At 42.7% G+C, this 18,152-nt stretch overlaps 2 protein-coding genes across 8 annotated transcripts; one reads left to right on the plus strand and one right to left on the minus strand.

The window, feature by feature from the left end:
- Positions 1–194: 194 nt before the first annotated feature.
- On the minus strand, positions 195–7,451 carry LOC109642178 (ran GTPase-activating protein 1-like). Of its 5 annotated transcripts, none has more exons than XM_020106860.2 (16): positions 7,291–7,451; positions 6,160–6,279; positions 5,511–5,638; positions 5,101–5,160; positions 4,765–4,944; positions 4,140–4,274; positions 3,700–3,858; positions 3,467–3,580; positions 3,232–3,331; positions 2,686–2,770; positions 2,428–2,560; positions 2,032–2,148; positions 1,773–1,878; positions 1,591–1,679; positions 1,382–1,503; positions 195–928 (listed from the first exon to the last, which is right to left on the minus strand). In XM_020106860.2, exons 2-16 carry the CDS (start codon positions 6,269–6,271, stop codon positions 847–849), a joined length of 1,722 nt encoding a protein of 573 aa, XP_019962419.2. In that variant the 5' UTR covers positions 6,272–6,279; positions 7,291–7,451; the 3' UTR covers positions 195–846. The 5 variants fall into 5 exon arrangements, with proteins under 5 accessions (XP_019962419.2, XP_019962420.2, XP_069381773.1 ...); XM_020106861.2 differs by having other exon boundaries at positions 1,339–1,503; XM_069525672.1 differs by lacking the exon at positions 7,291–7,451 and adding an exon at positions 6,860–6,987.
- A 574-nt stretch (positions 7,452–8,025) lies between these two features.
- On the plus strand, positions 8,026–18,152 carry LOC109642177 (zinc finger CCCH domain-containing protein 7B-like). 3 transcript variants are annotated; one of them, XM_020106859.2, is made up of 23 exons: positions 8,026–8,364; positions 8,604–8,671; positions 9,095–9,131; positions 9,724–9,921; positions 10,506–10,664; positions 10,891–10,971; positions 11,280–11,336; positions 11,518–11,572; positions 11,850–12,028; positions 12,199–12,811; positions 13,092–13,147; positions 13,239–13,332; positions 13,498–13,659; positions 13,894–14,105; positions 14,444–14,538; positions 14,622–14,803; positions 15,564–15,649; positions 15,898–16,046; positions 16,183–16,288; positions 16,487–16,595; positions 16,738–16,874; positions 16,955–17,124; positions 17,495–18,152. In XM_020106859.2, the coding sequence occupies exons 2-23, from the start codon at positions 8,613–8,615 to the stop codon at positions 17,673–17,675; spliced, it is 3,177 nt and encodes a 1,058-aa protein (XP_019962418.1). In that variant the 5' UTR covers positions 8,026–8,364; positions 8,604–8,612; the 3' UTR covers positions 17,676–18,152. The 3 variants fall into 3 exon arrangements, with proteins under 3 accessions (XP_019962418.1, XP_019962417.1, XP_019962413.1); XM_020106858.2 differs by having other exon boundaries at positions 8,092–8,498; positions 15,895–16,046; XM_020106854.2 differs by having other exon boundaries at positions 8,100–8,364; positions 15,895–16,046.

Consider the following 18,152-nt stretch of genomic DNA (forward strand, 5'->3'; position numbering starts at 1 on the left):
AGCTCACCTTTACTTTTGTAGAAAAATATAATTACCTAGAATAGATGAATCTCAGTAGAGCATGTCCAGGTCCAACCTTTAGTTTATTAAGCTGCATCAAATTGCACAAGCTCATTCGGTATCAGTTCCAGATATGTGCCTGCTTTTGTCATCAAGAATGAATTAATAATGTACAAAGACTGTGAAAGACGTCAAACATTCAAAAAAAGTTTTATTTTTGAAACAACCCCAACTCAGCCTCATTCAAGGCAGAACAAACTTTTATAGTTGTCTAATCCCTTTTGACTGTTAAAGTTGCCTTTACAGTCTTATTTTTATATTTACCGCTGAATAGATATTTAATACCGTTGGTTGTACATATTTGAATTTCAAAAACATTTGATATATATATATATATATATATATATATATAAAAAACAGCCCTGTAAAGGTAGATATGAAATAGAAAATGTACAACGGCTGATGCTTCAAGTCCAGATCAATCCAGCTCAGAACTTCTTTAGTTTGCAACTAAGTTTAATGTGCTTCAGTCACGTGTCACAAACCAGGACATGACACACAAACGTTAGGTTAGCCTCCTCTTCTTCACCAGAAAACAGAGAGCGTGAAGACCAAGATGTCGGTGCTGTCCTGTGGTCATACGAGCGTACTTGAAATACTTCAATGCCATAAGAGTGTCAGCTAATTCCAAACACAAAGGGTGTGCTGCTGAAGAACACAGAGGAGGTGGAGTCTTCTTCACATATGCTGCTCTGCATCAGATTGGGGTCCATCAGTCAAAGTTAAGTCCATGAGTTGTGTGTGTGTGTGTGTGTGTGTGTGTGTGTGTGTGTGTATCCACAATCTTTAGCTGTCAGCCCCGACTCTATGCAGTGTTGATTGGAGGCCGTTTCTTGCATTGCCACATGAGTCCAGGACCTTGTCGTTTCTGTGAATAATAAACACACATTACTGATTATAGGTTGATTAAGATTTAGGTGAAAAGGATCTATTGGCAGAAATAAGTGTTTTTTTCTTCCCCCCAAAATAAACCCTTTTAACCACGGTCCGCTCTACGGAGGCTGCAGCCCAGGCTGGACAAACTTAACCTTTCGAGTTGTCACAACAACTGAAGCCACCACCAGCTGCTGTATAGGCTGCATCACTAAATCATCAAGGACTGAAATGAAGGTTTATAATTTAAGAGTAATTACCATAACCTTATTTTTCTAATAGGAACAGAGATTATTCAACCACCACAGTGTGGCCACCAGTGACACTATGTGCACCAAGTGTAAGAAACATTCATGTTTGTGCTTCACTCCTAAAGATGGAATGAATAATCCTGGTATTTTGTACCTGCAAGCTGCCTCTTGATTGGCTCATTCGTTCACGTCCTTACCGGGACATGAAGGCCTCGAGGACGGCCACGTTCTCTTTGGGGAAGTAATCCTGTCTGACGACGTGCTCCAAGGTGTGGAGGTGGCCGGGAACCACAAGCACAGGCTTCACTTTGTCCTCGCTCTGAGCGGCCGGAGGAAAAACGTGTTAAAAAGCAAAGGACAATGTAATGAAAGTAAAGTGAGGAATACAGGTGTAAACAAAGTGTACCTTAATAAGTCCAAGCAGCACTAACAAAGATGACACAAAGCTGTAGCCTTGGAAGGAAGGAGTGGAGAAAGCTTTCTTCAGGAGAGCATCTGTGACGAAACAGATCAAGTTAAAAATCCTGTTCCTCAATACAAGACACAGAAGCCCAATATTCACATATTACAGCGGGTGATGTGTCTCACCGATACTGTCCAGCACTGCGTTCTTCACGTCATTATTCTCCTCCTTGTACACTGACGCTATCTTGAGGAAAGCTTCAGCTGTTTTTGTAGCATCGCTAACATCCACCTACAGAGAAAAGAAGAGAGGTTAATTCCTGTATTACCAAGATCATTTTTATTCTTAACATCAAAACCCTTAACCGTAAACCCGGGACATTCCTTTTAGCCTTCAGAACTCGGTTCTGCAGGTAAAAACTTGAGCTGGCGTTTCTGTGTTTACCTGCTGCTCGATCAGCAACGCTCTCTTGGCCCCCAGTTTGAGCAATTTGTCTGGTGATGGAAAGCTGAGGAAGGACGATACATCTGGTGGCCGGGGCGCCGACACAGGAGTAGAAGGCTTATAACGAAAGGGGAGAGAAAAGAAAGTCAAATAAACAACACATGGTTGGTGTCGGCAGAAACGAAAAGTCCAGGCATCAGAATCAGCATCAGGAAGGAAAAATGATATCAGAACATCCCAATTATTTGCTCAGCAGGTTTTCATTGCGGCAACAGAATCAAAGTTTATGAATCAGGTGTAATTTCAAACTTGTCTGTGCAAATAATTCTGTAGAATGTTAACTTTTGCATTCAGTCACAAATCTGCCTATTATGCCTGATGAGGTTCTTATCTGACCTTGTTGTCAAGGATTTCCTCTTCCTCCTCCTCTTCCTCTAATTCCTCCTCATCCACTTCCTCATCATCGTCATCCTTCTCCTCGTCTTCATCTTCGTCCTCATCATCATCCTCTAGCTCACCCTCGTCGTCACTGAGGCAGATTACAATTCACAGCTCGTTACTGAGGTTTTGCTCCACAAGAGGACAGAGACGTGCAGAGAAAAGACAGATTGAGTTCGTTAACACCAAATGAGCTAAAGAGTAGAACATGATTACCTGAGGGATCCTAAGAGCTCACCCATGTTCATATCTTCCATGGCGTCTTTCAAAGCTTTGCAGCCATCATCTCCAAGACAGTTACCTGAAACCCAGAGAGATCATTTTATACCCAGTGGTCAAATCAAAGACAGAGAAACTCTCTAACTAACATCTCTAATCAGAAAAAGATAATTTTCTCTTCTCAAACTACAGGAAAAAGCTGATTTTCGTACTTTTGACCAGTTTAATAGCATCTTTATTAAACGTTCATTATCCATTCTTTAATACAGAAAAATTAAAAACTGTTCATATTTACTAGGGTTGCACAAGTGTAAACATTTTCAAATGGTTCACACTGTACTGGTATACCACATTTTACCACTGGGCGTCGCACTTGACTGAGCACAAGCCGATGGGATAGGCAACTTTTTAATTTGTCAGGACACGTCATAATGAGGAACGTTTCGCTGATTCACATGAAATGAAACCGATTTAAGCTCCAAAACCAGTTAGTGTTGACCCAACTGACATGAACAGATATGTGAAAAGCAAAATGTTTTGTACCATTTAAGTCCAGTTTCGTCAACTGATCCTTGTTCTTCACTGCTTGTGCCACAGCCAGAGCAGCTTCTTCTGTGATCTCGCAAAAAGACAGATTGAGTTCCTGTGAAATTTCACAAAAAGGGAGGGATGTAAAAAGAAACATTAGAAAAAGATGAGGACATATCCTAAAGGTGTATGAGACACACATGATTATTCTGAGGGTCAGTGACAGCCCAGTTCTAAAGTACTCCCTGACCTTGAGGATTGGAAGTCCCTCTGATACAGTTTCTGCGATCGCTGTGGCCCCTGCCGGCCGCACGAGGCAGTCTCCAAAGTTTATCACCTGGATACTGCGGAGATGTTTCAGGGCCTGTGAAGGATACAGACATTAACTGCTACAGCCTCACATACATCAAACCTTAAAGAGATCATTAGTCGAAGCACAAATGATAGAGACGGACATCTCTCTAATCTCAGTTGTCTCTGTACCTGAGCCATGGCGATAGCCCCCTTCTCAGTGAAGGTGTTGTCGTTGAGGTTGAGGATGCGGAGTCCTGTGTTGTGTTGCATGGCTGTGGCCAGGGCCGTCACACCTGGGTGATTGATGCCATTCTGGGGCATGTGAACCTCCTCCATGCTGCCCATCAACTGGGAACAAAAGTGTCAGCTGTGAGATTATTTTGCTGTCAGTCACACAGCAGCTCTACACAGAGAGAGGCAGCAGTTAACAATAACAACTTTTTAACATCTCTGAAGAAGAACAATGGTCAAGCCGTATAAAGAACTGACAGTATGAGCTGTTGTGAAATCTCATACACGGGTTGAAAGAATAAAAATGTAGCCTGACATGTGGTATTTTATGTTTTCCCAGATCGCTCGGCCAGTTTACAATAAAGTGCTCAAACGTCAAGAAGTCAATAAATCTGTACCTGGAAAGCTTGAGCGAGGGCGGTGGCTCCATCGTTCTCCAGCCGGTTCCTTCCTGCAACAAACACCTTCAGGCTGAGGGGCGAGCCATCGGCACTGGATTTTTTATGACACTGGATCAATGAGGCAGCCAAGATCTGAGGAATCCAGAAAAAGATGCGTTCAGTTCTGATCACATCTAAGAATCAATAGATATATAGTAAGATTTAAAAGGATCTTAACATTTGTAACAGAGGCTGACCGATTTATTGGTTGACCTTTTTGAGGTCTTCCACACACACATTAGTTTCAGGGTTTGTGTTTGCTGGTATGCCTCGATACAAAATCTTTTTATTAATAGAGTAAACAATGCAGAACAAATGTATAGTTACGTTTCCATTTTACGTGAAAAAATACTTTCTTAATTAAAGTTAGATATATTTCATTGTATTTGCATTTCTTTTTATTTATAGTTATTTATAATAAAATGTATAAAGCCTCAGTTAAATTATTGTCATAAGGGTTTGATGAAGTATTAAGACCCAAAAATCCACATTGGTCGGGCTTTAATTTGTACAACTTTGTATCTTCATCCCTTAAGTTAATTTTTTACAACTAATGACGACATTAGTCCTGATGACTTCCTACCTTCCCCCCTCCGATTCCCATGCCACAGTTATTGAGCCGTAGCTCCTGCAGTGTGTAGCAGGCGGTGCTTTTGAGCAACCTCTCGATGCCCTTCACCCCATCCGGCCCAAAGGCATTGTCACTGAGGTCTAAAACAGTCAGTCTGGCTCCTGCCAGCATCAGAGCGTCACCAAGTGAATTCTATAGCACGAGAGAAAGGGACAAAATGAACGTCAGGCAGCGGACCACAAAAAAGCTTCTGCTGGGGTGCAAGTTACAGATATGTAATATTTCAGGAGATGGTAAGTCTGGAAGATTCATCTTGCTTTGACATGGACAGTAACGAAGTAGAATTACCAGGGCAGGTGGGATCTCAGAGCGCAGACGACCTGTGAACATGTCACTCCAATAACAGCGCTGAGGGAGAGAGATTAAAAACAGTGTCAGTGTCAACCAAGAGACAATCTGGAACATAAACGTTATTAACACTAACCATGTTCAACCTAGTGGACGTTGTGTAAGTAAATTAAATATCGAAGTCTAATATCTAAAATAAGAGTAAATAAGAATAAAAGATTTTTTGTTTTAGTTATTTTATGTCACTTTGGGTTTAATACAATTATGACGGACAGTTTAAAAGTGTGTAAACTACATATTTACAGAACACAGTTAATATATTCTGTATAAATTGGTTTACTCTGTATAGATGGATGAACTTGACTGTGAGATTCAAATGGAGACTGGCTAAAAATTGAGAGACTTCAAACCTGGAACTCGCTCTTTGTCTCGAGGGCCTTGGCGATGGCCTGTGCAGCCTCCACCCCGAAAGTGTTTCCCTCCAACCTCAGGGCCTGTAAACCCTCAAAGTCCTGGATCTGCTTCACAATCTCCTCCACTGGAGAGGGGAAACAGGAAGAGCGGATCATTGGTTGAGCACAAAAAAAAAAGGACGGGAGAGAAAATAGTGGTGTGTTGTGTAACACTAAGGTCTTGTTCACCAGTGAGAGGACAATGGAGCATGAGATGAACAGGCAGGTGGGTGCAGCATCGGCAATACTGCGTTGTAGCGGATCGTTGTGGTGAAGAGCAGAAGAGCAAATCAACACTAACGTTGGCCCTTCTCACCAAACGCTCTCCTGAATATCAGTTTTCTATATTTGTTTATTTCTTCATTTTTGTGTTGGAAACATCATCAACACGCCCACTGGCTCTCGGGGAATCCTCCAGATAATCTCCTGATGTTTTCTCACGTGACCTCATTTGGACATTCTCTGGATTTTTAACCAGGAGGCTGGTGGGAGAACCTCCTAAGAAAGCCTCTCTCTCTCTGACATTTTCATTCTCAGTGTCTCTCAATGTTATTATCTGGAGTTCAGAGTCAGTCTGAAAGCAGCTTTAGTGAAAGCTGACACTCACCTGACTGGGCATCATCCAGCTTTCTTCCCTGGCCTTTGTAGCTCAGCTCTCCATCCTCGACTCCAGCCTTGGCCAGGGAGTCGGCCAACTGTGCAACAATGTCTGACGCCATCTGGACACCTGAGGGACAAACGTACGTTTTTACTATTGATTCTGCATCGAAATGATCTCTGTTCAGTTCTGCCCCAATTAAACAAATACTGGAAAGGTTTTATATGTAGATATAACGTTTCTTATTATTATTATAACATTAGCACAGGGGACAACACCTCTACTCATCTGTTATCTGTGACGTTGGCAGGAACACAAACTGTCACACAGAACAGAGGCCGCCATGTTTATCTTTTTTACAGTAGCCCACACTGGAGGGTGAGGGGGTGTTCAGCTGAAACACGCAACTTCACCACTAGATGTCAGTAAATTCTACACACTGCACCTTTAAATTGTTTTCTTGTAATTCTATCTGCGTTATTCCTTTTTTTTTTTTTTTTAATTTCCCTGTTCAGCACCTTGAATCTACTTCTGTGAATGAAGGACCATTAATATTCATACACAACATTTCTCTGGGCTCGTGTTCTAATCGATGTTGTTCTTTTGTTTATCTGGACCCTGAATAATAAGAGTCGTCATATCTACAGAGAACACGAGACACTAAAAACTTTTAGTTTTCAGGTGGAGGCAGTGACCCAGCGGTTTAAACCTGCGCCCGGAGGAGAGAGTGTGTGTTGTTGCTCCACACAAACACACGCTGACTTCACCGTGTTGCAGTGGATGTACCCTCGTCAGCAGCAGTTAGCATTAGCCGAGCGTTCCTAACATTATCCCCGCAGCTTTGACACCATGATGCCTCCGGTCACAGCAGACAACAGCGGCTTCACTCTCACGCTCCGCGGCTCCTGGGACCCGGAACACCGGATTCACCGGCGGTCACAAGGGCGTTAAAATGTGACAGTCCGCTAGCTAGCGCGGGTAACGTGAGACGGAGCGTGGCCGCACTCTCGGCCTCTCCGCCCGGTCAACGGCAAACCGCCGCCCCGCTGTTAGCATTAGCTCCCGCTGCGCCCTTAGACGTCGCTAAACAGAGTCGCTGCGTTGATGAGCCCGATCCCGACGGACGGACACCGACGTTACCTGAGCTTCTCTCCGGTCTCCCGCTCCCGCTCGTCCCCGACGTTCAAACGCGAAACCAGCGGCTCACTGCCCGGCCTGACGAGCACACAGCGGGGGGACAAGGGAGCTGTAGTCCGGTGAGACTACAACGGTGCGTTCACGGCGCTGCTGTTGCTTCTTCTGTGGTTTTTTACAGACTTCATCAGAACCGTGGTGTATAAACGTCATTTCACTGGATCTATATTAGAATTAACAAAATATATCAGGACTCATATAATATATATATATATATATCTGAAGCTGAAGTTCATTTGACAATAAAAATCATTTTACATCTTTTATATTCATGCTATTCATCATTATTGCCATAATGTATGTTATTCTATTTGGTATTAAAATTAATTTAAATATGTTCAACATTATTTTTTATTTGTTGATGCACTGAACTTAAACATGATTAACTGAATTTAGTTTACCTGTGTATATGTAGACTAGCTGTTATTCATTTAGTCAGTTATCAATAGAGGGGGTGTATTTGTATTGTTACAGAGGATACCTCTTTATGGATGCTAGTGTTTACACACAATAATAATAATGATGTATTTTAATTTAATTGGTTTCGTCAATGTAATTTTTATATGTTCCGTTTGTAATTTAATTTGCTTATGAATAGGGGGGGTGTATTTGTGTTGTCAGGTGAGAATGACACGTGTTTAATTGCCATTGGTGTCAAGTTCAACTCGTGTGAATTTATTTAGTTATTGTAGGTGGAGTTGATCTGTGAGCCTGTCAGACCTGACTCTGGGCTCAAAGCTCTCTCACAGCATGAACACGCATTGAACCTGCAGGACTCTGTGCCTGTCAGACCTCGCCCAGGGCTTCTAGGGTTCGTCTCTTAAAGGGCCAGTGTAGCTATTTGTTGACTGAAGCAGTTGCAGAGAATCGAAACTTAAAATCTCTGAAGTCCTGACGCCTCAGCTCCTTCCTGTGTTTGTCAGCTCGGCCCTGGATTCACTCTGTCCTCGTCTCCCCCTCCTCACACTCTGCAGGAAGCTCCTCTGAATGTCCCGGCTGCATGATCCCTCTCCTCCCCAGGTAGGTGTGTTTGTAACCGGCCCAGTCCGGGGGGAGACATGCGGGGTCAGGGGCCTCTGAGCTCAGCCCTGGATGATCCTGAGCTCAGGCCCAGTCTCTGTCCTGGAGGTTTGATTCTCATATGTGACACAGAGGTGCTTGTTGTCGTTGTCTTCTTCTTCTTCTTCAGGAGGAAGCTTCTGTCAACATGTCTTCAGTGTTTGTTACTCATCTACTTGTGCTGTCTGCTCTTCCTGCAGTGAACCAGCATGGACCCTGACAGACTCAACCGCAAACAGGAGATAAGCAAAGCTCTGACGTTCATACAGTGAGTTATTTTAATTTTCAATTCAGTGAAAATGAAACCAGCCTAAAGACGTGTATAAATATCTGTATAATATGAAAACATGTGCTTTATTTCATCATCATTCATCAAAGTAAAAAAACACCAATAATAATAATGTTAGAGAAATCTATGTCTGTTTAACTTGGTGAATGGATCTTGATTTGAAAAGTAAAACCGGCCTAAAAATAAAATAAAAACATGCAGAATATGTATAATATGTGCGTTATAATATCGTCATTCATAAAATTAAAGAAAAAAACCACCAAGCTTTGCTTATGAATTTGTACTATGTCTTTTTGGGAAGGAGGTTTTGGTGAACAGGCTTTTTTCTGTGATTAACTCGTATCTTTGATAACTCTGCCCTGTCACCTCCACTTCTAAGTAACGCTCCCTCTCTTGTTGAAGGTCTTCCTTGGCTTATCCAGAGCCTGAGGGCTACCAGGTACCAGCTGTCATCATCACACACATTATTATGTCTGTCTCGCTCTCTCTCTTTTTTCATTCACAGTCTCTCGTTCATAACTTGTTGCTGAACTCTCAGACTTCCCAGTGTGCTCTCTGTTGTGTCTCTTTATTAAACTCATCCTTCTATTCTAATCGACCATCTCTCAGTTTACCCAAGTTAAAATAAATAAAAAAGTTGAAATTTAATTTAAATGAAAGATCTGGTGTCTGTCCAGCATCAGTATTTAGTGTGTATGTTTAAGTTCAAGAGTATGAATAGTATAAAAAACAGTAATCTGTGCATTTTCATTGATAATAAGCACTCATACTCAAAATACCATTTGTCCATATGTCGCAATATTTTCCACAATTATCACAATGTTACTTTTTTACCCAATCGTGCAGCCGAAGTTGAAACCTAAAAAACTAAATGGATTAAAAAAACCATCTTGTACTCATGTCCATCATGGTGTTTTTAGAGCCGCTGTCCTTTCTTTCCATACACATGTGTGCTGTGATCATGCTCAGAATCTAAAACCATCCATAAAACCATGTAAGAAAATATTCCCCCCATATTTTCCTCCGTCAAGGACTTCCTGACCAAGTTAGTGTGCAACCTGCTCCAAGAGGGCAACACCTTGTTCAGAGAAGGAGAATGGGTGGAGGCGATGAGAGAGTTCAGTGAAGGCCTGAACGTCTCATGCTACGCTACAGGAGAGAACATCCAGATCCCAGAAGCTTTGCTGGAGAGCCTGTATGTCAACCGGGCTACTGCTTACCACAGGATGGTGAGATACGTTCTGTCCTGAAACGCTGAAACTGAACGTGTTAGTGAGCATCAGTGCAGCTCCTCCACACCTGGGGGGATGTCTGAGTTTATCTTTGGTTTATTTAGCTGATATCCACGAAATCAAGTATCTGTCAGTGCACTGGATCCTGGAAATCTAGAACTTTTGACCTGGACCAGTTATAAGCAGTCTCCAGTGTACTGAAAGACAAATCATTTTAGAATAAAGCTATGCTTTATATGTCCTTTAATGAACTTCAGGGTCATCTGTAAATCAAATAATATACATTATGATGTAAAGTAATGGGAGGAGAAGGTGTTTAGAGAAGCAGTGGTTCAGTCTGACTAAGTGGGATTAACAGTGCAACAAATGACCTGTCTGATTTACCACCTGGAAAAGAATGTGGCCAGCGCTAAATCATCTGGACGTGTTTATTAGCAGCACAAGGCCACTGAGCTTAAACCTGCATACCAAGGAAACACTTCGCACATTCTCTGTCTCAACTGAATTCACCGTAAATTAAAAAGTACATGCATGTACTTTATTTCTTATTTGAACTATTCTCATGTCCGTGTTGTCCACAGGGGGAGTATGATCTAGGTGTGACGGACTGCGACAGCGCTCTTGCGTTGTGTAAGGAAAGCAGCAGGGCCCTGTACAGGAAGGCACTGTGTCTGAAGGAGCTTGGGAAGTACAAGGAGGCCTACAGCTGCACCACCGACTGTCTGCTCTTCACTCGCCTGGTAAAGGAAAGGGAGAAGTGGGAAAGTCAATGCAGAAGCCGAAATGCAAATCTGCTGTTTTCATGCATAGGAACATAAAGTAATGAGAAAGAGCTGGTGGTGGTAATGGAGGGAAGCTGCTTCGAGAAGTTCATTCTTGACCTGGGAAATATCAGTTTAACTACAGTGACATGTCAGTAGCTTGTGCACTGAATGAATTCATGTGATTGTATTCTACTCTCAACAGGATAAAGATGTGAATGAGCTGGCTCAGGACCTGGCCGTCCACCTGGGACTAAAAAATCGAAAACCCTACATCATCGCAAAGGTTAGTAAAATGTTTATTATTTAGATTTTGTTCACTGAGGAATCATGTTCCTGAATTTAATTTGAAGTGCTTCCTTCTGCATTTCAACCATTGTTTTATGAATAAAGTTATTAGTATGAAATGAACTACGCGGTGTAAGGGACTGGTATCATCCGAAGATATAAAAAAAACACAGCCGCTGTAAAGAAAGATAATTTCTTCTTTCTCACTCTTTATGTTCATGGGGACATGGTGCAGATATGCAGTATCTTCTCTGGTCTCAGTTTGCTTTGTCTCTCACATCCTGTTTGTTTCCTTGTCTTTCTAAGGAACACACACTTATGACAAAAGATGTCACTAATGGCAACACTACTGAAGCCAACAAGGCAAGTTCCACACTGTCTCTAACGCTCACCACCATACTTCTTAAAAAACATGTTTCCTGCAAAGCTTCAATCAATCTTTTCTAATGATCCACAAACAGTTTAATTTTTACAAAGAAATTATTCCCTTTTCAAGCATCGTCTCAGATGTTCTTAGATGGTTTTTTTCCCTTCTCCCCTGCAGGTGTCTGGTGGTCATTTAGGAGATGGGGTGAATCCTCTCAGTGGTCTTGCACCAGGTGTGAAATCTTGCCGCTGACTTTATTTTGAAACATCCACTCTGCTACTTGCTTTTCGTTTGAAAACGTTGATCCGGAGTCGTGTGGACGGCGGGAAAATCTATAGAACCGTTGGTCTGTTTTCAAACGAAAACATAGTCGTAAGGATGAAGCCTAAGATTGCATGAACAATACAGGCAAAATGCATGTGTCCACATTATTTTTCATAATAAAGTTCTTAAAAATGTGTTCAAAATAAATTACAGGTGCAATCTAACTGAATTATTTTCTCCTTCAGTCAGTTTTCCCAGCATGCCTCAGTCCACCGCTACCTCCATGTCTCCCAAATGCTCCCAACCTGTCGTCCCCTCAATGCCTGACAGGGTTGAGACAGATATGGTGGAGGACTCCGAGCTGATGGGAGACGACTTGGACAGTCTGCTCGACGGCTTCTCCACCGAACAGGAGTTAACTGAGGTAAAAATCTGTTTTCAGACACATTTTTGTTTGTTCAAAAGAAAAGTTGATCCTGGTAAAACTTTTCTGCGATGGGAAGGAGCTGCAATCCTGCTCCTGGAACAGAACCGGAGCATACTTCACTTTCACTTTCCATTTTCACGAAGGTTTCTTTCATTCATGTTTTCCAGACAAACAGCCAGACCGCGTACTCGGTTCCCAGCACGTCCACACGCACATTTCCTTCGGCCCTGCCTGCCCCGACACCCCGGCTGCCCCCTGCCTTCTTCAACTCAGCCGCCAGCCAACTCAACTCCCTGGATTCATTTTCAGGTGGTGGGCACAGCACTACGTCCGCAGAACTGGACACCCTGGATGACCTCTTGACCTCTCAGGCTCTGGATGCCTTAGACGACTTCTCTGGAGTTGGCGCAGGTGTTGCAAGTTTACGGGTGACCTCCGCAACGCTACAAACCCTGAATGGCCTTGATTCCCTGGATGACTTCTTGGATACCATGCCATGTGCTGCTGCTGCTACTGAGAAAGTCAATTTATCCAAAACAAAGTTGGACAGGGAGGAGAAGTCCCTTGATAATTTGTTGGATGAACTTGATGACCTGGAGACTGTGTGTGATCCAGTTGCTCAGTGCATGGATGTCCCGACGTTTGGTGTGAAAGCTGTGGACCAGCTCGACTCCCTCGATGTCCTGGACTCCTTCTCCTCAGTGGAAGGTGTTGGGGCGGCTCTGCCAGCAGTTAATGGAAGAACAGGCCTGGACTTGATCTCTGATTTCATCCGAGCTGGTGATTATATTTTTATGGTGACTCATTATGTAACCGACTAGAAGTCAGCGAATAGATAGTGGAATTATAAATAGATAAGGTTACTGAAGGCCCAACTCCCCTTATGAAACCACATTTAAAGTGACTATGTTGAGGAAATGAAAGATACACGTACGTGGAAATATGTAACGCACACAGTTGATTTACATTTAAAGGAAGTAATTTCCTTTTTTTAAGACATCAACCTGTTGATCACAGCGTGTACATATTACAGACATAACTTTCTCTTCCTGCTCCTCAGGTGTCCCAGGCTCTCACTCTGCTGTCGCTCCAGTAATGAAATCTCCAAAGAACAAAGTAAGCCTGATTGTCTGGCTTGTGTTCCCAGCTGTTTTTAAAATCAGTTTTAAGCATTAACTGAAATCTTATTTTGACTGTGGCACTAAAGGAGAGGAAAAACAAAGAACCAGTTTCATGTAGGAACCCCCTGTCCTCCACCCATGAGTTCCTGCAGGCCTGCTCTGCCTGTTTCCCTCGGGAAGGTACGTTAGCGATGCGGCTGTATCTGAAACTGACTGTTACTGAAACAAAATCAAAGTCATGCTGCTTTGTTATATGCAAATATTAACTTTTTAAAAAACAGAAACATCAACCCCATCTGTTCCTTATGAAATATCTTCGTTTAAAACTAATTTGTGTGTTTTCAGGTGAAGGGATTTACACATTTGTTCACAAGCCGGACCTGGTTCACAGCTGTAAACGAGACATTCTGTTGTGTAGACGAAAGGCAGCGTCTCCTTCAGAGTGGACCAGAGTGCGACCGATGCCTCCTTGCACGTCCTTCAGAGGGCCCTTTGTACTTTGCAGGGGTAAGATTCTCAACATCTAATAGTCAGGAACCCATTCAGTTTCGTTTTCTGTATTTAGCAACGACTGCTTGTGATTGGATCATTCAGGAAAGATGTTAATACCAGTTCTGATGAGTCACTCCCCAACTTCCCAGATTCAAACCGCTGTCTCTATAAAGATGGTGCTTGTAGTAAAGATGGTTGAATAACAGGATTGTATTAATGTGAGTAACTTGTGTTTTCCTGCATGTGCAGAGGTGCAGAACTCTGACTCAGGCCTGTGTAGGTACAGAGAACAATGTACGTTTGCCTACAACATGCTGGAGCTCGATGTTTGGACAGAAGAGAGAAAGGGGACATTGGACAGAAACCTGCTGTTTGAGACAGGACCCGTCAAACTGGATCCCATCAGCAGCGTCATTCACCTGCTACAGGAACACAAGGGCACGTTCTTGTTCCTCTGCCAGGTTCGTGCTTTTATACACTCGATTGAAATGTAGAAATAAAGTAATGTTGGCAGCAATATTATTCATATTTGTTGGGATGAATTGCTAATAATGATGTGTGTACAATTGAAGAGAGATGACAATTGTACACTATGCCAGCCTTTATGTATTTATGAATGAATAAGTTTTATTTTGTTGATCAGTAGGATTTCCTTGAATAAATAAAGCTACCAAACACTTAATGTTTAAAAACTCTCTTAATCTACAAATGTTTCTTTGGTCTTTGTCCTGTGCTGTTGTTAATCCATTCTTTCTGTCGTTGCTCCTCTCTTTGTTCTTGTCTGTTTCTGTCTCTGCAGAAGTGCTTTGACGGTAAACCTAGAATCATCAGTAATCGCTGCAGGGACAACTTCTGCTCCAACCTGGATGTCCGCCACAGCTTTGATGCAAACAAGTGAGTTTGTTTACATCCGTACATGTCCCTGCGAATTCGATGTTAAACACACTGAGTTTATTTTCCCTGTCTGTGCCCGTCAGGTGCTTGGCATTTGTGGTGAAGACCCACAATGTGAACTACCGAAAGGTCCGTCCGCTGACTGGCCTGTGCCAATTGGATTTATGCCACCAAGCCGTTCGGTACGGCTGCCAGAAAGAGGACAGCTGCCACCACGCCCACTCCGTCATAGAGCTCAAAACCTGGAAGGTTCAGCGAAACACAGGTGCAGAAAAAAAACACCAACACCCACTAACATCTATAAAATGGATAAAATCCGCGTTCTCTCCCAGGTCAAATTACTCTGCGTTAGACACAGGTTTTTATTGACTCCAGGGAGTAACGCACACAGAGACACTCAAATATTGGCACAGACGCTTCGCTTCATCTCACTCGCAGCATCCGCCCTGCCTGTGTGATCCTTTCTGCAGAAAGCTTCAATAAAACTCTCTCTCTTAGACCACAAACATTCTTCGACCCGTTTATTGACCGATGTCCACCACTGTGCTCTGACAGGGTATCGCTCGGACATTATCCAGAGTTTTTAGCAGGAGATGTGCTCACATACAGTCCCTCCGGAGAACTTCAGGAGATTATCTGGAGCTGAGTGCATGTCTGAAAGCAGCTCTAGTGAAATATTGTGTCATGTGTGACCCTGTAGCCTCTTGGTTGAGTTGTATGAACTCACAGTGCAGCAAGTCGTGCCGTGTGAACTGAAAGCTGTGTACTCTAAATTTGGCACAATGTGTTTACTATATCAATGTTCTATTGTATTAATATTTAAATCTGCTGCCCTCGAGTGGCTGAGAAGTTCATGAATACTGTTAATACTGCATGAGTGTATTTTTTTTGTTGAACACAGTTATTAGAGTTGTTGACAGTAGTACTTTGTAAGTAAAAACCACTGGACAGAAGCAGCTTGGAGTGTTTCTCTTAATATGAGTGGGAAGTTAATGTTAATGTCTGTGTGTTTGTGTTATTTCCAGGTCTCCGCCCTGATCAGATTGTGAAAGTAGCCACAAAGTATCACGACAATCAGGAACAAAAGTCAAACATACAGAAATGGAATAAAGTAAGAAGCCATTTTTTATAATTCTTGACACACTGACGTTTACACTAATATTCAGACATTGTTTTGATTATGTTTACATGTGTTGCTAATAGATTATTCCGTTCATGTCACAGGTCATAGTCTGATTATGAGTCACACTAACATTACGTCCCTCTGCTTGTTTGCACTCTAAACTTAAGAGCTTTTAAAAAAAACATGAGTGAAACGAGATGAAAAATGCTTTTTTATTTATCATTTAATTTAAGCAGTCTCCTGGAAGTGATGGTATCAAACCTAGAGGAGGAGGAAAGAGTCTGAACATGAAGATAAAGTTGGCGTGCGCTCAGTGCTGGAGGGACGGTCTGATCAGTGAACCAGACAAAGCTCTCAAGTACTGCACTGCTAAGGCCAGGCACATGTGAGTCAAAACAATTCAACTACAAGTCTAGAAACTAAACTGTAAACACAGCCGTGTCATATTATCAGATATCCAGTCGATAAATATTTCCACATATATCTCCTTTTCTGTCGTCCTCCTGTGACCTGATGTTCAGATGGACCAAAGACAGACGGGTGCTGCTGGTCAGATCCTTAATGAGACAAAAATGGCTTCAGGTCCGACCACTGCCGAACGCCAAGAACCTCCCTCTGCAGTATGAGGTAGGTGTGATCCTCTGGTCTTTGGCACTTGAAAAGTACAACATGTACTTTTAGACAAGCTCTCCTCATCCATCGCAGACATCTCTATATTTCTGGACTTTTAAGGTTGCTGCTCGTTTTACGTTGTCTGTGAGTGTAGTGTCACTGTTGTGTACTTTGTGATGTTCGTTCAAACTACACAGAGCTTTGTCTCTGCAGATGTGTGCCCAGATTTTGAAGAAGAAGGTCTGTAACTACATTGGGAACTGCAGCTTTGCTCACAGCCAAGAGGAGAGGGAGATTTGGACGTTTATGAAGAATAATGACTGTGAGTTATTAAAGTCACCAACATACAGGAGATTTCAGCCACTTTTTTATCTGGTTCTGATATTGACCACATTTTACAAGAAAATGTGAACAGTGTGAACGTAGCTCTAGAGATAAGATGTTTCCTTTGTGTGTGTCTGCAGTGCGAGACATTCAGCAGGTATATGACACATGGCTGAAATCAAATGGCCCAAACCGCCAAGCAGATGGATCCGCGCTCGCCCAGCCCGTCTCAGAAGAGAAATTTATTGTCATGCCAACTGACTTTGCTGAACCAATGGTGAGTTTCCAGTTGTTTTTCAGTTCAATCAAGTCACCTGTCAGACAAAGGTGTTAAGAATCCTTCCTGTTTGTCTTTAGAGCGGCTTCCACTGCCGTCTGTGCGGTAAACACAGTAACAGTGAGCGGCAGTGGCAGAACCACATCTCATCTGAGAAGCACAAGGAGCGACTGTTCAGTTGTGAAGGAGAAGACGAGGCTCTGACGTGGTTCTACCGTTTCCCTGGAGCAAACTTTGAACTCTGCCCCAAGTAAGACTTTCTATTGGATCCGTTTTCGGACTCTGCTGAACTTCAAAAGGCCCAAACGTTAAGCCATTTTCAGACATGATCTGTGTCCATGGGGGTCGTGACGACATCAGTAACTGCAGCTATCGCAAGTTCTCACTGATGTCGTCACGTGCCCCTTGGGTGAGAGCATAGTGGTGCAAGCTTGTGCTGTGTGTGCGCAAACCTGAACGTGGCTACAGAGGAGGATCACAGCGACATGTAGGCTAAAGACATGGTGTAAATGTTTCAAGTCCATTTAACAACCAAGAGTTGGTGGAGACCAAAATCAAAAAATGATGATGAAAATGATGAAATCTGATTAAACGTTTGACGTCCTGTTAATGACTGACAGGTTGGCTGGCGGCTGTGCTGACGGTGTGAGCTGTGACTACGCCCACAGTCCGGAGGAGCTGAAGGAGTGGATTGAGAGACGGGCTTTCCTAAAACAGAATCTCGCCAAAGCCAGGGCAGATAAGCTCGTCATGCCCAACGAGCACGACTTCGGGATGTACAACTTTCTACTTAAGGACTGAGGGGAATACATTTTTTTGTTTTCACACCACAAAGCGAGCATTTGTAACTGCCAAACTAACAAATACGACATATCAAGAGTTTTCAAATCAAAACCAAAATGGAGGAGGTGACGTGTTTAAACTAGAGATTTCTCCAATTAGCTGAAGTTTCACTTTAAAATTATACCGTCAATATGACTAAAATTTCTTTATAGTCATTTTTTTTATGTTCAGCAAAAAGCTCAGGACAAACCCGAGTCAGTGCTGTGAAAGTAAGAGTTATGTTGGTGCCATTGAAAAACGTGTTGTTTATCACTGAACTTTCATAGATGGTTTGTATTTAACCAAACTAAGGTTTGTGACTTCTCTGTGTTCCCTTCTGTTGAAGCAGAGTGTGTTCAGAGTTAGAGAGAGGCTGTTCAACTTTACGTTTAAATACTTCCCACAAATGTTTGTCAAAGTTCAACGTTCAAAACAAATAAAGTTTCTGATTTCTGA

This window comes from Paralichthys olivaceus, chromosome 5 (genome assembly GCF_024713975.1).
Source record: "Paralichthys olivaceus isolate ysfri-2021 chromosome 5, ASM2471397v2, whole genome shotgun sequence".
NCBI lineage: Eukaryota > Metazoa > Chordata > Actinopteri > Pleuronectiformes > Paralichthyidae > Paralichthys > Paralichthys olivaceus.